Here is a 23,338-nt window from a genome sequence, read left to right on the forward strand (position 1 = left end):
CTCAGGCAAGTGAGGGCCCCATGGAGTAGTTTGTGGGGAAAACCCTTGCAGTCACACTCTATGTATCAAATAATGTACATAAAACACGCAATTAGTAAACCGAGTGATGGCTCAAAGAGAAAAGGAAATGCCTCCAACCCCTGCGAGTCCCTCACACTTTCTTTGTCAAAGGTGTTTTTCCGTCTGAAATATCAAAGTTTTTTTTAATGAACCCTCTGAATGTTAGGTGTACTGTCAGGATTGAACCCTTAAAGCATTTCAACCGGTATTTTCGGACCGTGTTCACATTATGTGACCCTACGCGTTGACCTCACAGGTAGCCAGTCCTAAAAAAAATCATGCGATTTGAGGAGAGGGATCCAGAAATACACTCAAAGCAAATTGCCCCCCCATTAGCGATAGATACAACATTAGCTAATTAATCACAAACATGAACTCAGATTATGTGTGCCAATAAACCTCTTTCAAAACATCAATGTTATTCAGCGACTCTGACCAAATATTGACATCGGAGAGGCCGGACTTGGCCCAGGCAATTCCCCGTTTGCGTCCAGTGTTATTGCCTGGAACACCTACCTTGCACATCCTCTATACTATACTCATTTACCCAAGATCCATGATCAGGGGCTGGACTCAGCTTTGTGAACTTCCTACACTGCGCCCACTGCACCTATTTGAAGCTCCCTTTTGTGTAGCAATACTTCATTACCATGAGGATACTCGCCTTATTTAAGCCCTGATGAAGTTCTCCATGTGAGAACAAAACGCGTTGGCTAAGTGTAATGCTACCATATTGTGAGAATTAATGGATTGGAAATAAAGACTTTTTGAAACTTTATACTGATTTTCTGGACTTCATTACCTGGTGCTTGCCAACCCCTCGCATCAATGCTATTTATTTATATGCTCTTCCGTGTAGCAGTCACTAAGAATTAGTTTTATAAAAAACAAAAAAGCAAATTAAACTCAAATACATCCAAATGACGTGATTACATATCACATGTTATACACATAAATCTTCCATTGTCAATTACATACATAACAACAACCCTTATATAAATGTATGCTTACGTATCACGTTATACAACTAAATGCTCAATTGTCCACTACATACTGTATGTTATGTTAACAAATTTGTTAAGAGCGCGAATACCCAAGGCTGTCTTGGTGCTGAGCGGTGCATTATGCCAATATCTGTAAGACGAAAGAAGAAAACGACTATTGCTCAAATAGGCAGGTTTACAAGGCCTTCCTAAAGGCAAATAGAGTCGGAAGGGTTCTGATAGAAATAGGAAGTGTATTCCAGAGTTTGGTGGCAGCTGCCCTAAAACTACTGCCACCCCACCTGGCCTTAAACTCTTGGAGTTGCTAGCAGTTTAGCTCCTTCGGAACGCAAATGCCTTTTTGTGACATACCAGTAGAGTAGGCATCTCAAAATCATGGGGCCAGTATTCTGAAGTGCTCAATAGGTAATGCAAAGGGCTTTGAAAATAATGTGATTCCTAACCGGGAGCCAATGAGGCTTATGTAAATGAATTCGGACTGACAAATGCCTAGGGTTACCTAACAGAAGACGTGCAGCTGCATTTTGGATAATTTGCAACTTATTGAGTTGTTTTTCAGATAGGCCAATATAGAGACAATTACAATAGTCGAGTTTTGCCATGATCAGAGAAGAGATCACTGTTTTCCTGCTGTATGTGGGGATGAACTGTAGTATTTTTTTAATGGTTTTCAGCAAGAAAAAGCTTGATGAAACAACAGCATTTACCTGTGGTTTAAAATTCAGTTTTTTCACCAATAATCACAGCAAGGTTCTTAGCCTTGGTGACTGGAATGGGTGCTGATCCCAGTTCGTCTGGCCAGCGACTCTTGGACCAGTTAGGCAGAAAGTGACCAAAGGTAATTACCTCTGTTTTTTATGAGTTTAATCCCAGACAATGGGAATTCATCCAAGACCTGCCTACCAACATACAGTCCTTGACATTTTGCATAGGTAATGCAGAGTTTTTTGATAGAGATAACACAATTTGTGTATCATCTGCTTAGGATTTCAGCGCTAGACTGTAAGATCTTATGAGTGCAGGCAGTTCTGATACATAAATGTTAAATAATGAAGGGCTTAAGGATGATCCCTGAGGAACTCCACACTGGAGGACGAAAGGTGGAGACTCGTAGCGTCCCCAGGCTACAGATTGTATTATGCCTGACAAAAAGGATGAAAACAGTGCAAGTGTTTTGTCTGAAACGCAGATGGAAATTAGAGACTTAGCAGGAGATCATGGTCGACAGTTTCAAATGCTACAGATAAATCAAGCAGAATAAGGCAGCCGCTCCCCTTAAGTAAGAAGTTGCTCTAATTTCATATATAGATTTAATTAACGCTGATTCCGTGCTGTGTTCTGCTCTAAAACCAAACTGTGTTTCATCTAAATAGTTATGTTTTAGCAAATAGTCTTGTTTAACCACAAGACCCCCAGGGAAGACCTGGGGAAGGGAACTAGAGGCACGGGGTGCTAGGAGTAGGCACCCTCCAATCTATAACGCTTAACACAAAAAGAGCCGCTCCTAGTGTGATGACCTAAGTGCTACAGTGTTGTAGTGTTATCTTGTGAGTGCAGGCATCTCTCAAAAAGTGAAAGACTGGTCTCACACACCACCTGGTGTCATGCTTCATCATTGACCAGACCTCGCCCTCTAAAAACGTGGTCTGATAGAGGGCGGGCATACACCTGAAGACAGGGATGCACTTCTAAAGCTAAGTGGGGGCCCTTACAAAAAAGTAAAGTTAAAAGGCCATACTCATACTCATTCGAATGCAACTGGCATCTGTATGGTGTTTAAAATAAATGGTTGGTGTGTTGGGGATTCTATTGTCCCCCCACCGCACTATAAGTGGTCGACATGTTTCTGCCTACTGGCCCGAGGGGTCCGTGGCATTCATCAAGAGCTATACTACACAATCGGGCTCCACCCGTACCGTACTATGATGAGGGTTCCACTTGGTGGGGTGATCAATATCACACTCCACCGTTTGTGCGGCTAAAGTATTCACGCCCTAACAGATGGGACCTACTAGCCCATAGGAGAGAGAGGAGGGGAGACCCCTTTGGTCAAGCATGTAAGAAGGAAGATCTCCCACCTCTGCACCTACGTCCGATGTCCTCGCCTCCTCGCTGGTCAACCTACATTAGGGTGACTGACCTATATTACAAATAGTGCTTCGACCTTGCCACTCATGGTGAGGGCAAAGTCGAGTTTTAGCAGTTTGCACTGCTCATGCTGTTTGCAGTGTCAGGACCTCTGTCACCTGTTTACTTGGGGCACTCAGGTGGCACAATCAGTGCTTCAGGCTCTGGGGACCCCTTTAACTCCCATGCTCTGGATACCACTGGTACCACTTACCATAGACTTATAAGGGGGTTAAATTCCTTGCCATTGGGGTTACCAATTCACATTCATCATGTCTCGGGAAAGAGCACTTTCACTGGGGCCTGGTTAGCATGATCCAGTGCTCTTTCAGTGTTGAAAACCAGAAGCTAGTAGTCCAAATGAGGTAATACATTGGTGCTAACATAATTGTGTGTTACACATGAACCCTCAATTGTCAAGTAAATACATAACAACAACACCTATCTATATTTCACAAGTATAAATTTCACATATTGAAAATATGTGTCCAAGTTACTAAGGACTCGGCGGCGTGGGTAGGTCACTAAGCTCCACACAAGGCTACTAAACCCCAACATACATGGGAGTGAAAGCCTGATGTGTTTACCGCCGGGTACTGTTGATGACTGGAATCTAGACACTATTAGGCAGATCCAGCTCAACGCAGGTACATTGACATATTAGACATTGCACTGGGTTTCTGATGAACCTATATACAAAACATATAATTGTTTAGTGTAGATAGTTCCATTCCTTATGGTCCTGAAGAATCTCGAGTCACTAGACAATTACGCGAGAAACATGTTGACCGTTACCTTCATTTTTCACTAACTAACGCGTAAATAGGAGACATTATACTCCAATGAGTGCTGATTGCATTGCTTTTAATTAGGGCAGGAGACCTCCAGAATGAAAGTCACTTTCAGGCACTCCCAGCCCTATTTTAAACTCACTAACACGTCTACACTTTTCTGGCCCCATACCCGCACTTCACAATACGGCTGTTGGATAAAAGATCTCCGGTAAAGTGCCCCTCTTTGAGGTGAACCCGCTGGGTATTGCACCGCCGACCCAACGAGGAGCAGCCCATATGAAGAAGCATGACACCTGAAAGGGTGTGTGAGGGCATTAAAAAGCCAACAAATGGATTTCCAACTGTAGATCTCAGTGAGACACAGTTGTTTCCAGTTCCAGAGTCACTTCTACTATTCCTACATGAGGAACAGCACAAACACTCCTTCCTTGACGTTTTTCCAAGTTAGTAAACACAAGGTGTGGAGTGTATCATATTTTTTTCTTCGTGTGTGTATAGCCTGTAAATTGTTGTGTCTCGAGCCAGATCCTTCCTGGCTCGAGTGCGACACATGCGTACTCTTTCTGATAAGTGTTATTATTTAAATGGTTCATGTAATGCTTCTGACATTCCTTTTAGAACTGTAGGGGTTGGATGGTCAGAGTGACCCAGCAGTAGAGCTGACAGGCGGCTGCGTCCGCACTTCCTACTGTCACTAGGGTTAATGCTTTAATAAAAGAACCTCAACTTATTCTTTGTGGACATTGGTATCTTTACAACATAAATGGCTTCTGCCTCAAAATGATAAAATCGGCCAGCACGGTAGCTTCACAAATGCCATCACACCGGATCAGTGCCATGATGTCCATGGGCGTCCCCAGGAGCATGTGTTCACGCACAAATAACTAAATGTAATACCGAGCAGCCGCACACTGCGAGTGTCTCCCAAATTTACTGCTGGACATAGAGCCTAACGTATACACCATTACAACCAAGAGATACAGTACTATTCGTTTAGGATTCAAAGAAATACCGTACTGGATCTAGGAGAGCACACTAAAACAATCTTAGCAGTTGTTGATGTTTAATGGTCTGTTTAATTAAATACACTTACCAACCTCAGGCCCCACACCCTCTCCTGTTTTCCTCTTTTATCAGATTATTTGGGGGGCCCTACAAATCCTACTCAATGTAAGTGGGTATGTAACAAAATAAATGTAAAAAAATGAGCAATCAAAAAAGCCTTTATATTATATTATACTTACACCAAATAATAGTTTTTTTAATTTAGTGTCCATATCGATACAAGCCGTGATTATGATCTAATTAAAAGTATTGTCCTGTCCATATTGAGGTCGAAACGCGATGGTGGCATTTAATGCGAGGAGTAGAGAGGAACTTCTCCCTTTTGGGAAAATGTTAATAACGTTTTTGCACAAGAACTAATAAGGAATGGAATCTATATCCTTAAGGTGGAAACAATATTGCTAATATATCTTCTTCTCCCTACAAATGGGATATCATTGAGTGTTCATGCATACCTGGAGAAGAAATTGTGATACACTCCACATCTTGTGTTTACTATCTTGTATTGATTTTTTTGAATACGTGAAATTTCTACGTGTAAAATGTATTTAGTCGTCGTTCTTGTGTATTTACTTGACAATTGCGGTTTCAGTGTATAACGTGATATGGAAGCATACATTTATATAGGTGTTGTTATGTATGTACTTGACAATTAAGGGGTTACGTGGATAACATGATATGTAATAGCATTTGGACGCATATGAGTTTTATTTGTTTTTCTGTCTTTAATTAAAGACCAGTGAGTGGTACACAGAAAAACATATAATTGAATAACATTGATGTTTTGAAAAAGATCTATTGGCACACAGGATTTCTATTCATGTTGTGATGAAGTCACTAATGCTATATCTATGGCTAATGGGGGAAAATTTGCTTTGATTGTATCTCACAGGCAGGCAGGGCTGATCAGAAAAGTTGTCTGAGTGCCCGTTGCGATCGGAAATCCCTGCGAGTGAGATTTATAATAAAAAATAATTGTAGTTGATTGAGAAGAAGTATCAAAAGAGGATGTTTTTGCATTAATGTTGCATATGCTGTAAGAGCCCAATAAAGTACCAGTCTGCTATGGGAGCAATGCACGTTTTTCACTATTAGATTTAAAATTAATATTTGAAATGGAGGCTGGGGTTTCATGTCACTGGCCAAGTAATATTAGTAGTAACAATGTAATTTACAAGATTACTTTCCTGTGCAGGCTTGGGTATGTGAGGATAACCTCACACAAAATTTGCATTAGAATCAATAGAAGAGCCACCGCGGAACACTTTTAAGCGTTCAACCAAACAGCACTATTAACATTCTGAAGGTTTGTTGAAAATGCTTAGTTATTTTCGAAGGAAAACACCTTTGACAAAGTAAGAGCAGGGAACTCGTGATTTTGAGGTATTTCCTTTTCTTTTTGAACTATTATTCAGTTTACTTATCATGGTGTTTTATGTACATAATTTGATCCATAAAGTGTGCCTTCATGAGTTTTCCCTGCAAAATACTCCATGGGACCCTCACTGCTTTGAGTTAGGGTAAGACTCTGTGATGATGTGTGAATGAACAAATGCATGTTTTTTATCACTCTCACGGAACTGCAGTGGTTTGCAGTGTGCACATTTCACATTTCTGACATCATCTCTTCAAATATTTAAAAATGGATTACTTTCTATGTTCCCTGTCTTTATCATTGGTCTTGATCATTTTCGTTCCTTTCATGTCTTCAGTTAAGTGTTTCATTATCCCTGATTTGATATGTTGTACGTTTCACACACCTTACAAGACCTAAAAACTCGCCAACTACAGCAAACATTGTCCAACAGAACTGTACTAAAGGGTATAGCGTGCCTGCTGATGAATAAATGAACATGATGTAAGTATAGGAGTTAGGGAAATAAGGATCTGGATCCAGAGGATAGATTAGGACCCGTTGCAGTGCAATTATATAGGCTGAAACATGTCAACCTATTTAGATGCAGGGATAATGGGTAGTCTCATGCATTGCTTTGTAATCATCCATTAGGTCCACCCTTATTAATGGGAAATCCTTGGTGTAGGGAATAGGGATTTGTAGATTCACCAGATCCTAGTTCCACCTACACCCACTGCCTGAAAGTGCTCCTTGTAATATAGGGGATCCCATGAATGAGGTGCGGCCAATGGTTAGCATGACACCCAGGGGATGCCTAAGGCCATGCCTTTCAATCGTTTGTGAAACCCTTGGCCCTACCCATATCGGGCGACATAATATGGATCAAAATGTGTTACTAAATTAAAGGGCCATTTCCTTTTCCTAAGAGTGAGTTCCTTTTGATACTGTTCATGTTTGCTTGGATAATCTTATTAATGTGCCCCCAGTTTCCGAAAAATCATTGCAAGGTAGACCCATGTTCCTGTTCAAGATGTTTTACAGTCTCTGGTGGAAACACAGTTCTGTTTTGTGACTGTCTACAAATAATTTGTGTTATTTTGCAAGCCAATCCCGCTCTTAATTCCTAGACCTGGAAATGGCCAGCTTTTGCTGTGCTGTGACAGGTACGCATGACAACTGTCCAAGTACTCAGAATAGGTATCCTTTTTTGATATTATGGTTATACCTTTTAAATGGCTTTTTTTTACAATAGAATAAATATCCTGAAAGTGCTGATGTAATGTTGCAATCTCGAGGCTTATAAAAACGAATTTTAGCTTGTGCCCATATGAAATTACCTTTAAAAGGGCAGTTGGCTTTCTTTGAATTATTATTCCTGGTTGAAATGTTAGTGAAACTCAGGCTGTGTGTGTCAATGACCGTTCAAGATTTGTACTTGAATGTCAGAAACATATGGACCGCTCAGGTTTTCAGTCTTTTTCCAAGCAGACCAACTTGGAAAATGATTAATGAACCATTACATTAGTGACTTTATTAAGGGAAAAATATTAAAGCAAGTGGCTGAGATGGATTGTGAGATGTCAGAAATAAAAAATTCTTATTGTCTTAGAAAATTTGTGTTTCTTCTACCATAGTATTGCATGCTGGGTGACACCTCTCAGGATATATTGTCCCATTCTCGCCTTCCTTATATAGTCAGTAGGCTTCCTAGTCTGTCCTTCAAACAAAATTGAAAAGTTTATTTTAGTTAATTTATCAAATGAAAGCATAGCAAACAAAGGACAGAGTGCTGCATAATGGGACATAAGAATATTAACGTGGAGGATTTCTTATAACATTAGTGACAATCCATGGTTTCTTACGGGTAAGGCATAGTCACATTTCAGTGGACAGAAAATAAGAATTATCTACATCAAGAGAGAGAAGCTGGCATGTCAAATCAGGAAATAGGGGCTATCTAGGAGTCGTAAGGAGTTGAATTAGGTTTGATAGTTAAGCAGGTTCATAAGCCTGAGGAGGTGAGCTTTGAATGCAGATTCAAATACAAGCAGTAATGCCTTCACTGAGTTTCTGGGGAAGACAGTCCAGTAGAGGGATGCAAGTAGCTTAAATAGCTGGACACAACGAGGGCATAGAGTGATTTACATATGGATATTGTGACTGGCTGAGCACGATGACCAGGAGAACATTTAATCAAACTGGATGCAATTGGTTTATGCCTAGAAATCTATTTCAATTACATGTTCACAGAAAGTATGCACCAGTCATTGGTGCATAAAGCCAATGGTGCACTAGGAAAGTGCGACATAATTTTCTTTAATTGGTTAAAAAACATTATCTGTGGTTATAATGCTAGCGTTCAAGTGGGACAGGCTCCAGTGTAGGTAGAGGGTTGGAAATATATTGTTGGTTTATAGTGGTTATGAAAAGAACATAGGACCACTGTGGTCCAGAAATCATCCTTGTGCCTATATAGCTAAGGAAAACAGAGAACTAGAGTATGAATGAGAATGATATGCTGTTTAATGTAGTCATGTATTCTTATTCCATTTGGTATTTTTCAACTCAATTCATGACCATTAGGAAAAGTAATAGAATTCTTTATGGGGGCGAGGTATAGTAAATCATATTGTGAAAAGGCTTTCAATTACGAATTTAAAAAAGATGCAATCCTAATGTTTAAATCGTGTATTCCATATAGGATTATTGTTTGTGCAAAGTAGTAACCAAATACTTTGTTACAAGATTTTAAATTCTAATTTTTCACTTGATTGTATTTGGTCTGTACATTGTAATTGCTAAGTTGAATGTATTTAAATTACAACTTCTGATAAAAGTTTAATCAAGAAAATGTACACAAAAGAAAGAAAAGAAAATGACTGAACATAATATATCTCCCTGAAAAGTAACTCATTCTGTGGTAAAATGCTGAGATACCTAACCATGAGGAATGCTCGAATTAGGAAATGTTAATTAATGAAACCCTTATGCTGTAACTAAAAGTTTTACGTTTATTTAGCTAACAAAAAAGAAGTAGAAATAAATAGTTTGATAAGACTTTTATGTTCTCTTCTTTTTTTACAATCTTCTCCATAACAATATTGAAATTCCCCCAAAGCTGATTTAAGTAATATATAGTTTGGTAGAATAATTGTACTTGCCAGTTAATATATTACTAAAAGCTTTTACTATGCATTGATTTCAGGTTGATTTGACAGGTCCATTTCATTTCAGCATTCTACTTCTATACTATGCATTTTTTTCTGTAGTTTATTCTTGTTGTATTCCTCACCATTTACATAGAGTTTTTGATAAGGTCCACACTGTAGTTTTCAAAAGTGCTTAGTTATTATTGTTGTGCTAGAACCCACATTTTCATCTTTCTTTTTCTTTTTTACATCTACAGCTTTTAAATCTGTTCCTGTGTCTGAGATAGTCTCTGTGGAAGAAGCAGCAATTGACAGTGGGAAATGGCAACAAATGTTCAAGCCTTGTGGTTTTACAGGTATTTGCACCTGAAACTCGTATTGCATTCTTATACTGCCTACAGAAAGTCTAGGAAAATGTCACATATCATACTGAATTTATTTGATCTTGAGCATACAGGAAAGCTGCAAAGCTAAAGCAACTGCAGAGAGGTGAATCTTATATGCCTAGTGTAAGTTAGCATGGTGACAGCCAATGATGTAGAAAAGTGTGTGATGGGCCTTAATACAAAGAAAGGTAATTGAACCCCCTAAACCAAGTTTGGATATGAAAAGACTGCAGTAACTTGTAGTTCACATCCCCTCCCCCAATCATTAATATGTAGTTCGTAAACTCAAACTTCATGCACCCTTTGTTACAATACCCAAATAAAATAAATGGGAAAACCAGTACAAGAATCTGCCCCATGAAGATCTATAGGTGTATTTAGACAGATACTACGAGGAGCATTACTATTGTTATTGTATCTGAAAAGACCTTTAATGCAAACATAAATCTTTATTTACGCAATGTGCAAGCTGTTGCAAAACTAAGGATTTAAAAAATAAATCTTTCCTGTAGTGACCACTACTGGTTTTTTAACTCTCTAATAAAATAATGTTCTGCCCTCTGTTAAAAGTATTGAAACTCTCTTACTTCAGAATGTTTTCTGCATCCCTGCGTTCTTTGATTCGCTCAAAATGAGTAGGAGTAAAGAAAGGGCTGGTTTAGAGTTTTGCTGAGAGGGCACTCCCTCACAATGGCGTTAAGATGTACTTGCCTGTTATACAGTAATTTGGGGCCTCCTCCAAATCAGTCACTGACGTACCCCCCAATGGCCCTTCGGCACAGTGCCCATTGGAGGTTTGGCCATTCTACCTTCCACCCAATTTAGAGTGGGTAATTGAATGGCTACTTTTTACTATCCCTTACAACGATGAAAAAGTTGGTGCTACGGGATAGTAAAAACATTGAAATGACCCAACACCATCGGAGATGTCTCCCATGGTGTGGAGGCCATTAGTTTTTTGTTTTTTCAAAAACAAAATCTCGCTGTGGGTTTTGTTTTTGAAGAACAAAAACAAGTTAAAAGTTGGATGTGCGGCTGTCATATTTGACAGAGCCATCCATCAAACTTTTAACTCACTGACAGATACCACCGTGGTGGATGCTCCTATTATTGACTAGAGATGGACAATGGGCTGTCAGACAGCTCTAAATTCAGAATACAGGTACCCCAAACTCTAAATCTGTCCCAGAGCTTATATTTCTAAGTTTTAAAATGGAGAAAAAGATAAATCAAAAATGACTTGACTTAACAGCATCAGTCCACATCTTCCCTTGCAGTTCAGGGTAGAGTTCTTAAACAGTTCTGTGACAAGAAGCAGGGGAGCACGCAAAGATTAATATCCATGTTATTCTGTCGAAACCGTAATGTCTTTAGGAGTGTAAAAAAATAGATTGTACATAAAGCGATTGGGGAAATGAAGAAGAGGCTTTTATAGTATACTGTTTCCTTCTATTTATTCAAGTTTAGATATTTACCAAGGCTGCCACTCGTGAAATAGAATGCTGACAAGAATTCAGCATCAGCCTACAAGAAAGTGATTTCAATACAAACTCCTGAGGCGATTCCCGGTATTTAAAATCCACTTAAAGCCCACAAATGAGAGTGCGTTATTACCCATGGTGTTTGCCTCTGAATTAGATTAACGGCCTCAAAAGCTCACCTACTATTAGATGTTCATAATATTCATATGGGATAAGTGTATATACTTTGAATTTAAAATTGATTAATTTGAATCAGCCATTGCGCTCCAACATTCGATCCACCTGATTTAATTCATCTACTCATGGGGAGAGGAACATATCAAAATTGAAATCTAATCAGAATGACAACTAGAACATATTTTAGTCTCCTTATCATTTAAGCGACATGTAAATTAGAGTGTTATGTCATCTTTAAAGTTTTTCTTGAGCGCATGATCTCTGAAGCTTCTTAGCACTAATTAAGTTTAACCCAACAATAGAAAGCAGCTGAAAAGTTTAAGGCAGGTAAAAAGCGGATTTGAAGAGTTCAGTTTTTAATTGCTTTGTAAACCAAAGCCCAAAAGATTTGGTATTTCACGTCTTATGTTAATGAGTTCTTCTCCTTCACTACTGCATAGGAAAAAAAAATTTCACCAAAAAAAGAGATTACACATTTAGAGGAATTTGCCTCTTCATAGTAAGCTTTTGGAGTAAGAGCGAATATTTAATTAATTTAATTGCAAAGGTGGAGCTCAAATCTTGTCTAGGGTCACTAGGATTGTAACTTGGATTCTTTGGGTCCCCTAGTCAATTGAGCTCAATAAGAATGTAAGTAATATGGTCCTACATTGTGCTTCTGACAGTAATGCAGGCTGCACTATTTTGAATAACTGTAGTCTTCTGATGAGTTTCTCTGGGAGAGCCAAGAAACAAGAATTGGCATGGTCCAGCCGGGACTGAACCAATGACGTAATAGCTAGCTTATGATCCAGATATGGAATAAAAGGAAGAAACTCATTTAAAAGATTGACAAAAACACGAGCGAGTAGTTTAGGATATTTCAGTTTCAAGATATAGATTGTCATCTAGATTAGTGGGGATGGGCACAGGGTGCAAGATGTTAGGCCAAAAAGTTGGATTCCATTTATCTATGCCTTTCCTCGAAATTAGCACTTCAGTCTTGGTCAGAGTTTGTTAAAAAACGTAGGGGCCATTTAGTGACGGATAAAGCATAGAATGTAAAAAACTGTGGAAGATGTGGCTGAGCTGGAATTAAGCTTAAACAAAAGTTGTTTAACAGAGTACATGTGAAAGGGACAGCTATATCTTAGTATACCAGCTAAAGCAGATGGATCTAGGTTGAATAGCTTCCCCTTTGAGAATCTTGGTAGGTGGCCTCTGTGGGAACAGACAGTGCTCTAGGGTCATGGTCATTAAGAGACATGGTCTACTTTAAAAAAATTGTTTACGTGATGGGAATGTGAATGCAGGGATGGAGGTCTGATGTACCTCGCAGACCTTCTTCCCTGCATTTACAATTATTTATAGAGATGACAGAATACAACTTTTCTCATTAATATCCGCAAGGCTTTACTCTTTACAGGGATGACAGAATGCAAAAAATAAAACTTTTCTCATAATATTCGCAAGGCTTTACCTTTTAGAGGGATAACAAAATGCAAAAAATACAACTGTTCTCATTAATATTTATGAGGCAGGATATTTTGTGATACTCTACCTTTATACATTTTGTCTCATCACATAATGAAGAGCATTTCCCAAACCAACGGCAGCTCAATTTGCACATCCAGGTTTGTGAACTGCCCTTTTGGGTATGGCTGTAAGGGTGCTACTTATCCATGCAAAAATATATTAAATTGGCACATACAGTATCACCTTGTTCAGGTGTTTAATAACATTTAAAATTGGGTAGTAGTCACCCTGGTCTTAAACCCAATTTACTATTTTTTTCTGAGAATAGTCTTTCCCTCATAAAATTAGTGCTTCATGTATTTCACTGGTCCATTCTAGCAATACATTCTGGAATACTTTCAAATTATTTGAAACAAAAAATCACACCAGTGCAATATATGTTTGTTTACTTTCCTAATGAATGTATTTGTATGATGTGTGTCTAAAGTTATGTTACTGCTAACAAAAATCGATGTTATTCTTATTACTCTTACGTGCCTTTGTGAATTGGCCCCTATGCACCTCGAATGGGAATAAAATGAGACTAGCAAGGGAATGGTCATATACAATTAGTTCATATAGAAAGGAGTGTGCAAACAGCGAATTTGCGAATGAAGGGGTCTGTCTTTGAAAATAAAGTGCTATCAAACAGTGAAGCTGTTAAATAAAATCTTACGAAAAAAAAAAAGAATTGGTCATTTTCCAATATACTTACATTTTGTGCAGGGTTAAGGAACTAAGCACTGGTCTCCGTTATACAGGACAAACACATACATAGTTCTTTATATTCAACTATCATTCATTTTACACATGATTAGCAAGGGGAAATAATGAATGAACAAATAATTAAGTGCTGATTCACGATGGAATGCAAGAGTACTTAGTACTTCTTTCTGTATTCGTAAATGTTTTTGCTAATCAGCCCCATGGGGGGAAAGTCCAATCAGTATAAGGAATATATACAATATATATATACGATATACAATAATAATAGAAGGTTAGTTTTGCATCTGCGTATTTGCATTTAAAACTGTTTGTGTATTCACCTATTGCTTGCTATTCATGCGTATATTTAATGTAAGTTGAATATAAAAAGCTATGCTTGTTTGTCCTGTATAATGGAGACCTGTGCTCAAAATGTAGGTATATTACAAAATGGAAGGTTCCTTTTCTTATTTTTAGTTCATTTAATGGCTTTACTATTTGCTAGAAAATGGACCCCTTCATTTGCACATTGTGAGAAAATTTGAATGATATGTTCACTTCCTTTATGTAGACAAGACCCATTTGAGTGCAAGTTATGTGCTCAAACAAGTGAGGAAAGTGGAAACAATAATGAGGTCAGATGGTTCATTCCATTTATTTGACCTCTTTGCGACTTACCAAGAAATGTTCACTTTTCCTATTCCAGTCTAAATTTGAATTTGTGGACACAATGAAGGCGTATCTTATGAACATTGCACGCTCCTGTTACACTTGCACACAACTGTTACACGTTCATTTAACTTGCTATTCATCAGTGATTAGCACAAATGGTCATTAGGACTGCTTATCACTTTTAATATTTAAATTACATTTGGAAGTGTTGTGACTTTTGAGAATCAATCATCACCTCTTGTGTTAAATGTTTATCATGTAAGAGAAATGTTAAGTTAGCGTTGTTTGCCCTTTGTGACATCACCTTCTGTGTGTCTATAACTAAACATTGGCACAGGTGTGATATTTGTTCACCTTTAGTCTTAAAATATTTGTATTCTGTTCAGTCTAGCTCTGTATTTATTAAGCTCTTAATTCTTCCTTCTTGAGCATTCCATATTTGTGTGTGTATATGTCAGACATCTTCTTTAATTATTTGTTGTGTACGCACTGCATGCAGCAACTGGTGAAAGATAATGTAACCATGCTTCTTGCTTTTGTTTCCAAAATAGTGTGATTTGTTAAGAGCAATGTTGTGCCATTCCCAGGTACCTTGTAAACCACAGAGAGTGCAGTGCTTCAACATTTTGCCTTTACTCTTCTAGTTCACTATATACGAAGAGCCCGAAAGCACCGCTGGCGGTGCAGTGAGATGACGTTTTGGTGCAATGATGAGCAGCTGTACAACCAGTGGTTTCAAGCACTTAAAAGACTACTTGAGTTACAGAGTGAGTTTTGTTAATCGTTAAATAATCGACAATTGCAGTCTGTATCTTGAAAATCAATGTTTTGTTCTTTGTATATTCTCATAACTGTATATTACCCCACTTTTAAATGATGTTCCATGAGCGACTTAAAGAAATTGCATTGCATTGTAAGTACAGCCACAAGGGTGTTTCTTGAAGCCCTCAAGGGAGAGAATTGTCACAATTTATGGAATACCAGATGTTCTTAAATCTTACAATGGGCCTTACTTCAGTGGCAAAGATTTAAAAAACACATGATGAATAGCCTGAATTCTGACAATTGAAATATCACATTATCTCTGGCATAGGCCAATACCTTGGTAGATCGTCTTTTGGCCATGCGGTAAAAGGTGATCCAAGTTGTTGATGGACCCTGTTTCTTGGAAATTATCAGGATACTCCATATAGCCTACAAGAAAGTCTCCAGATAAGTTACAAGTGTGTCACTTTTCTCAATTGGTAAGTGATCGTGTCACAGAATGACATAAATAAAAGGCATATGACGCTGGGTTCAGAGAAGAAGAGCACTAAATCATGCTCTTTTTTTCTTCAAAGCACTTGGGGATTCTTCCCCACTCCTTCCAAGCCTTATGGGACCCTGCGTACTGGTGATTTAATCCTGAACATTTATTTCCTTGACTCACATCTTTTCTATTACCCGAGTGGTCCTCATAATTGTTGTGCCAGTCTACCACTTGCTCTGCCACATTAATTTCCCTGCAGAATACCATGCATTTTTCGCCGAGCCAGTACTTTACTCAGGCTGTAATTCTGCCCTTTTCAATTGGGAACTTTCTGCTGGGGCCAGCCCGTGAACCAGCTGCCGCATGGTTTGGACTTCCCCAAAAAATAGATTTGAACATCCTTTTCTAATGCAACATCTTCTAGTGTTACCTGCATCAGAGAACCACACACTTCTTGACAGCCAATTTTAAACAATGATGATCATGCTGCTGATAATGACCTGCTTTTTAGAAGCACTACAACAGGTGTTACTACTCCTCAGTTTAATAGTGGAAAGGAAAGCGGCGTTTACCCTGGCCAAGATTTAAATTCATGGCCCGCAGATCACAGAGGATCTCGGCAGTGAGGTTTACTTCACTCATCTACCTTGTGGGTTAAATGCAGAAACTCATTTTGAGAGTCTGTTAAATCATAACTTTTTTCATTCCAGGAAAGTGCACACTAAAGCGGCTTCTGGGCATTAGAGTTAGACTAGAGACGGCGTCTAGAAATACAAGATGCAACCAGCAAATGAACCTTTGAGATCAGATCAGTGAAATCCTCCTGGTTTGATAACAGTGTTTGTCCCCCAAGGAAGCATTGATACATTTACCAGGGCGTGATTGCTAGGATTGGCAAAAGGCAAATCTTTTGTCAAATGGTTTTCCAGTGGATTGCTTTGGCACGTGAAAGATGCTCTTTCAATTTATTAGGGACCCAGTCTTATTTTTTTAATTGTATTACTTAATTCCTAGTGGGAGTGGGTCGCCTTGCCCGGAGAGCTGGATATACAGACTCTGATGAATGCTATTCTACATTCATGGTGCGGCATTACACAGCCAACAGTGCGCATGCAGCAATAGTTTGATGCATCCACTGATGGCATGTGTGTCCTGTATAGGACTTTACAGTCACAGGAGGCCTTCTAGTTTTACCTACTGTATTTGGTGTGCAATACTCCAAGGACATGCTTGAGCTTGAATCTTAAGAAATAAATTGATTAAGCAATTTAGGGGTTCCATTTTGTGATTAGAAAATAGGTGCTCTCTAAATTTCAACATCTTCATGTCGAACCCCAGACTGACATGTCTATACTGGTAAATTAGGTAGCCCTTGCTTTGCATTTCTTGAGCATATCCAATGTATAGAATGTTCTCTGGGTTAAGGATCATTGATTTTTCACTTATTTTATTCCAAAAATATGTTATTGGCCAAATATGATCACACATATCATGTTCCAATAGAGTGTGCCTAATTAGTATCTGTTGGTCTCGGCACACCATAAACACTAATTCAATTTCAAATAAAAGTGTAGTCATTCAATTAAGAAATCAGCTGTACCCTTTCTCCTTCTCAGCAGATTGGTGCATTTGACATGCTTTCCTTTTTTGCTGTACCCACTAATCTGGGCACCTTACATCCAGAAATCCGCGGTCAATGCTATGCCTTTATAAAGGGCGTGCAGTCTTTCTTCTGCATCACTTTCAATTAGTGCAGAATTCACATGTCAGTTTTCTGTCTGGTATTGGGTATGGTTCCTTAACCTCTGGTGACCATTTCAGGGTCCTGTGGTGACATCCATGATTAAGTGTCACATTTTTAAGGTCACATTTGAAAGCCTATACGTTCATCACAATCTTGTAATTCCATTCCTTTAACTTCTTTGGCAATGCATGCTAGTTCCACCCTAACCAGTTCATCCGCTGCTTTCTCTAAACTTGCATCTATATAAATAAAGAATGCAACATATTCTGCCTATAGGCAACATTCCAAAAAGAACTATTTTTACCCTGCATATCAATTCAGTAGGTACTTGCAGGTATGTAACTTTTCCATTTCTTCTGGCATAGGTACATTCTGTGTATTACTTACTAGTATTGTGAAGTTACCTTGTACAATAAATATTTTTTTAAAAGCCGAGCAAGAACTGTATGTATTTTTAATGATTTCCCTATACGTATGGCTTTCGATGGGAACAGTTCCAGTTTTACCTTTCTTGATATTTCTGGAGGCACGATAATTTGTTATGTAATGCATTTGTTTCCTGTGGGTAATGTGAGGTAAAGGAGATTCTAAGTGTGTTGCCTGCTGTATCACAGTTCTTTGAAAACAAAATCCCCCTGCTGAATTTTCATATTAATGATTATATTTTGTTTTTTCTATAAGCCTCAAGACCAAAGCACTTACTTGTGTACATTAACCCCTTTGGAGGAAAGCGACGAGGAAAGCAGATTTTTGACAAAAAAGTGGCTCCACTCTTCAGCCTTGCTGCAATCTCAACAGACGTGATTGGTTGGTACTATTTTTCACTTCGTTTGCATCCCTAAATGCCTCATGGTTACCATGGCAAGTTTAGTTTGTGTTGGCTTTGCTCGGGTTTGGTTTTGTGTTAGCTTTCACGTACCAAGCACTATTCTAGGCAGATAAGGCTTTATTAGTAATACGTTTTAGCAGTTACTAAACTGGTGGGAGTAATAAAAATTCAGTGACCTTCATTAGAGTTTGGCAGCAGTGTTAAAGGGCAGAAATGATTTGTTTGCCCATCTTAACACCACCTCAGGTTATACATTGAGCGCTAAATTCTTTCAGTCGCTCTGTTAAAGCACTAATTTTGTGACAAGCTAGGGATAAAAGGAAGCACTAAAATCACTTAGTGTGTTATTACTGGGCACAAAAAATGACATTCAGTAAAACTGCACAACGATTTTGGCATGCATTTGTATTGAACTAAGTTGTGAAGCCCCTCCCACCTGGACACCTTTATATAATTGCTTTGAGCACTGGAATAGTCTAGTTGAATGCCACGAGATCTCACGTTCAGCTTTCTGTGGTTTGCTTGAATTATTAATTGCAAGCTTTACTAGGCAAATTAGTCATGTTATAGTTGCTCTTATTCAAGAAATGAAACAATTGCAAATGTGTTGAATCCTGTTTTATTCATAACACCTAGAAATTGATGGGTATAGTGGAATTAAAGGCTTATGGGTGGAAAGGAAGAAATCTAGCGTCTTGCTGCATGGTTGGGTTGTCTGCACCCATTGTTACCTTCATTGGTGGACAGTGAGCATTAAATGATTGGTGCATGCATAATCTTATCTAATTTTATTGAGTTTTTATTTGAGCACAATTTCAGTTTATTAATGTGACTCTTCAACTTTTCTCCCAAGTAACCGAACATGCGAACCATGCAAAGGATAATTTATTAGAAGTTGAACTTGACAAATATGATGGGTAAGTGATTTTGCTCCTTCTGTAAACCATATTACTTTTAGCCAACCGTTTTATGTCAACCTTCAGAGGAAGAAAATATGCCATGAAACTAAGGATCGCTGTGTCTCTGGAGCTACAAAAAGGACACTGGCTGTTGTTGTTCCATGAAATGGCTCTGAGACAAGTGTCTGAGTTCAGCAGCAACTTTCTTCTGAATAAAGAACTTAAGGTCTCTCTCTGACTCGCATTGCTGCACAGGGGAGATGGACTGCAATCTTTATGTTCCCATTAAAGCAAATATATGTTAAATCTGCTTGTCATTGCCAATAAACGGATATTCGTCTTGGGGAAAACCTGACATAAACCCAAGAAGGTAACTTGGGAACATGATTTAAACCACCATTCTGGAAAAATGGAAGACGTTATATAAATGTGAAAACATTTTGAATTAATTCAATTACATTCATATTATCATTAATGAATTCTATAGAGGTAGCATCTCTTTTTCTATGTGATGTGTAGGTATGTAAGACTGCTGAGTGTTTTTTTCATGGGGTTGAGTGTGGAGTCTATACATGGAGTAAAAGCTAAAATGTGATTGATAAATTAAGCCAACACCATTCAAAACAATGTGTACAGTTTTCAATTATGTGTGCATTGCTCTTTTCCTCATTTGTGGTGTTTTAAGTTATAATAAATATTCAAAAGAAATAGTTAAACCTCAGTGCATAAAAGAGCAACATTTTCACTTGTCTTTATCACATCAATATATATGCTAATTAGAAATATAGAGATCTCCCTGCTTTGCACTCTAAAAATTAATTCTCAAGTAAGTATGCAAAAATGTCTTTAATTGTAATGAAAGGGTCTAGACAAACTTTAGTAAAGGGGCAGTTATCTGTCCAGGTCTCTACATGATGATACCGGGGGTCTCAAGGAGCTTTGAATATCCAATAACTCAAATAACCTGTCTACAGGAAATGGGAAGATTCAGAACTGAGCTAAGTCTGCCACTAAATAATGACACAGGTGATAAAATGCCAGATTGTGCAAGGATCACATTTTCTATGTATCCATCAAAGCCAGGTCAAACCAGAATTTTAGCATCTATATAAGGCTTTCGTAATATTTATTTTAGAATTTTGTAGGATATCAAACTTTTTGTAGGCCTTTTGTGTCTTGCACTAGTCCTCAGCCACCCACATATATACAAATATGAAGGACATATATATACTTCTGCTAGTAGAAAGTCGACAGCCACTCCTCGTTTTAAGATGGCCGCCAACTATCCTATCTTCACCACTGCTGAAGTTTGGCCCTTATCTATGGCCATGCTTGGTTTGTTTCTATGTCAATGATTTCAGATTTAGACATTGCATATAGGGGGAGGGGAACATGAAGAACACAGTGAACACAGCTGTTTGTCGAAGCACATCTGCGTTGTTAATTAAGGTTTTGAGAGAATAATTAAACATTTTCAAGCCTCAGTGCCAGTTGAATGTTTTTGGGGAGAATCATATATGCATGAGTTTCACACTTACGGATAGAGGCACCGGCTTGCCACGGACGGCAGCGGTTTGCTGGTACTGGGAATTAAATATATTTTATACTCTCTTTTAGAATACTGTGTGACTGTCCTTCTAAAGGGGCCAAGAGGTGGCCCTACATAAAGTAATTAAATAAATAATGGAGATCTTGTCATAGTTGTATTTAAATCAGTAATTCTTAAATTAGACTGAATGGGTTAAAAGCTTAGCTAGTGAATTTGTTTTGTGTAACAATCTTGGTTACCGCACCATCAAACAAATGCTGTACTTAATACTTTCCATAGCAATTATACCAACATGTCCCTTAATATTTTTTTAATATTGATGATAAATCATAACTCTGGTGGACTACTTGTTTAATGGAAAACAGCCCTGTTTGCCCTCCTCATAAACAGTGCCACTATAGGACCCTGTTATTCATGTGAAGGTATATTATTTAGATATCGCTAGAAGAAATTGAATTATGATCTATCTTTTGAATCAAAACCACATTTTGTTTCTTAAGGCCTAAAGTACGCTCCGCTTTTCAACTTGACTTGAAAATGTGTGTTACCTTTAAACCATTGCTCAGTATTCCCCCATGCCTTTCCTTAAAACTCTGTGGCCCCTTGTTATAAATAAATGTGTTCTTCCAATAAGTTGTGGATCGGTAGGGTTGCTGTATCCCAATGGAGTTCCAGTGTTAGTGTTAATCTTTAAATGTACATTTGATATGACAGGATGCACACCTTTATGTTCCATCAGTCTGTTTTACACTGTGCTCATAATCAATGTTAGCGTGCAGACTGGCGATGTGCCCAGCCCCAGCAGCATGCACGTAGTACACCATGATCAGTGGAGCGCCCTGATGCTCCCTCCACCAGGCGCACAGCAAAATCAGGATGTATTGCACAGTTTCCATCGTGAATTAAATATTTGTTATGATCCATTGTAATCCTTTTTAATCCATGTTTTATTTACAACGTTCTCTTATCTTTTTCCATTCACATGAAAGGCTGTATGTATCCCCATATTTTCAATTGCTATAGATGTGCCTCAAGCCTTTTTCTGTAGCAAGTGGGAATACATAATTCATCCTAGGCAGGTGATATCTCTTGTACCCAATGCATTTCTGGCTGGACAGCCCTTCATCAGGGCAAATCCAAATTCAAAACCAATATTAGTAATTTGTAGTATTTAAACAATGTGCATAAATGGTGACATCTTAACTCATTCTTTAAACTATAATACCAGCTTGTCTCATGAAAAGTAGTGCCTAAACAAGTGACCCCGCCAACATTGGAAACTCAAATACTAAAACTCCACCAAGTGTGTATCAATCTAAACCCACACAAATTCCCCAAACTAATCATGCTCATTTGTACCTTCACAATGTTTCTTAGCAGTGAAACTGACACCTCTCCTCTTCACCTCATTGCTATATATGTATATTTCAAAGCAAGTATTTAACTCAATGAGCTATTTTACCTGCAACCTTGATCTGAATTTGTCCTCAACTCTTAAACTTCATGTTTTCTAAAATGGGCATGGGCATTGGGTACCAGAATCCTATGATCTGGATGTGTATGTTTTTATCGTTCCATTTCACACGTTGTGTAAATGGAGTGAAGTGGGCATAAAAGCATAGAGGGATTTTCACTCTTTAAAGTAGTAATCCTATTTTTAACAGAAAGCTTAAGTTGCAGCATTTTAAGTAAAGCAACAATTCATAAAAGTATTATACAGTCATTGAAATATTGCTGAAATTATTTTAGTAATTAGTATACATAATGTTGCTTCTTTTCAAATAAACCTATATTATCACTGTATCAACATTTAAATGAGTATGTAATATTGTTGCTTTGTTTTAACAGATATAAATGAAATGCTCGTTTTCTCCCTGTAGCAGTTCAACTTAGTGACCATTCCACTTTTTGCCTTTGTTCCTCTGATAGAATTGTGTGTGTTGGCGGGGATGGGATGTTCAGCGAAGTGATGCATGGTCTAATTGGAAGGATCCAGAAGGACTCAGGCATAGATCAAAATAATGCCAGAGCGCCGCTAACCCAGTGCAACATACGAATCGGAATTATTCCTGCTGGTAAGAATTCAAGAGCTGTCCTCGCGCCAACTCGCGGTTATTCTGGGTGTTTTATGTTATTGCCTACTTCAGTGGGAAGTATATTTCATTATTGAGTAAGTTATTTTTAAATATATTATTAAAGCTTAATAATCAATCTTCTGTGATTGCATTACCAGTTTACATTGTGTTTTTGCCCTTTAATTCAATGTTGTTTGTTTTGTGTCCGTATTCTGAATGTATGTGCTAAAATAATGGTTTGAACTCTAAGTTTATTTTATACCATCACATGTATTTTTAGTTTACCGTTTTACTTGAGCCTGCAGTCAATGCCCAAATCTAGAATTACTTAAAAAGGAAAATGAACAGGGAGGAAAAGTGAATCCATGTTCATAGTTTACGAATCATTAGCAGTTGTAACTACGTTACAAGGGCTTCCGTAGAAGTTCTGTTGGCTATCTTTGATACTTTTCTTTGAGAATGTACTTTTATACCTTAGATTTACACATGTACTTTTTGATTCACTGTGTTTTTATCTGGGTC

General features: G+C 38.1%; 1 protein-coding gene across 3 annotated transcripts in view; it reads left to right on the forward strand.

Moving 5' to 3' along the window:
• Positions 1–23,338, forward strand: part of CERK (ceramide kinase) — a 206,936-nt gene that overhangs the window by 77,234 nt on the left and 106,364 nt on the right. For 2 of the 3 annotated variants that reach the window (XM_078679702.1, XM_078679694.1), the window contains 5 exons: positions 9,814–9,912; positions 15,116–15,238; positions 18,146–18,271; positions 19,147–19,210; positions 22,671–22,816. In XM_078679702.1, coding sequence (XP_078535828.1) covers positions 9,814–9,912; positions 15,116–15,238; positions 18,146–18,271; positions 19,147–19,210; positions 22,671–22,816 — 558 coding nt within the window. Of the gene's footprint in view, positions 1–9,812; positions 9,913–15,115; positions 15,239–18,145; positions 18,272–19,146; positions 19,211–22,670; positions 22,817–23,338 lie in introns of all 3 variants that reach the window. The other variant, XM_078679685.1, reaches the window with a different exon arrangement.

The sequence above is a fragment of the Lissotriton helveticus genome, chromosome 1_1, assembly GCF_964261635.1.
Source record: "Lissotriton helveticus chromosome 1_1, aLisHel1.1, whole genome shotgun sequence".
Taxonomy (NCBI): Eukaryota; Metazoa; Chordata; class Amphibia; order Caudata; family Salamandridae; genus Lissotriton; species Lissotriton helveticus.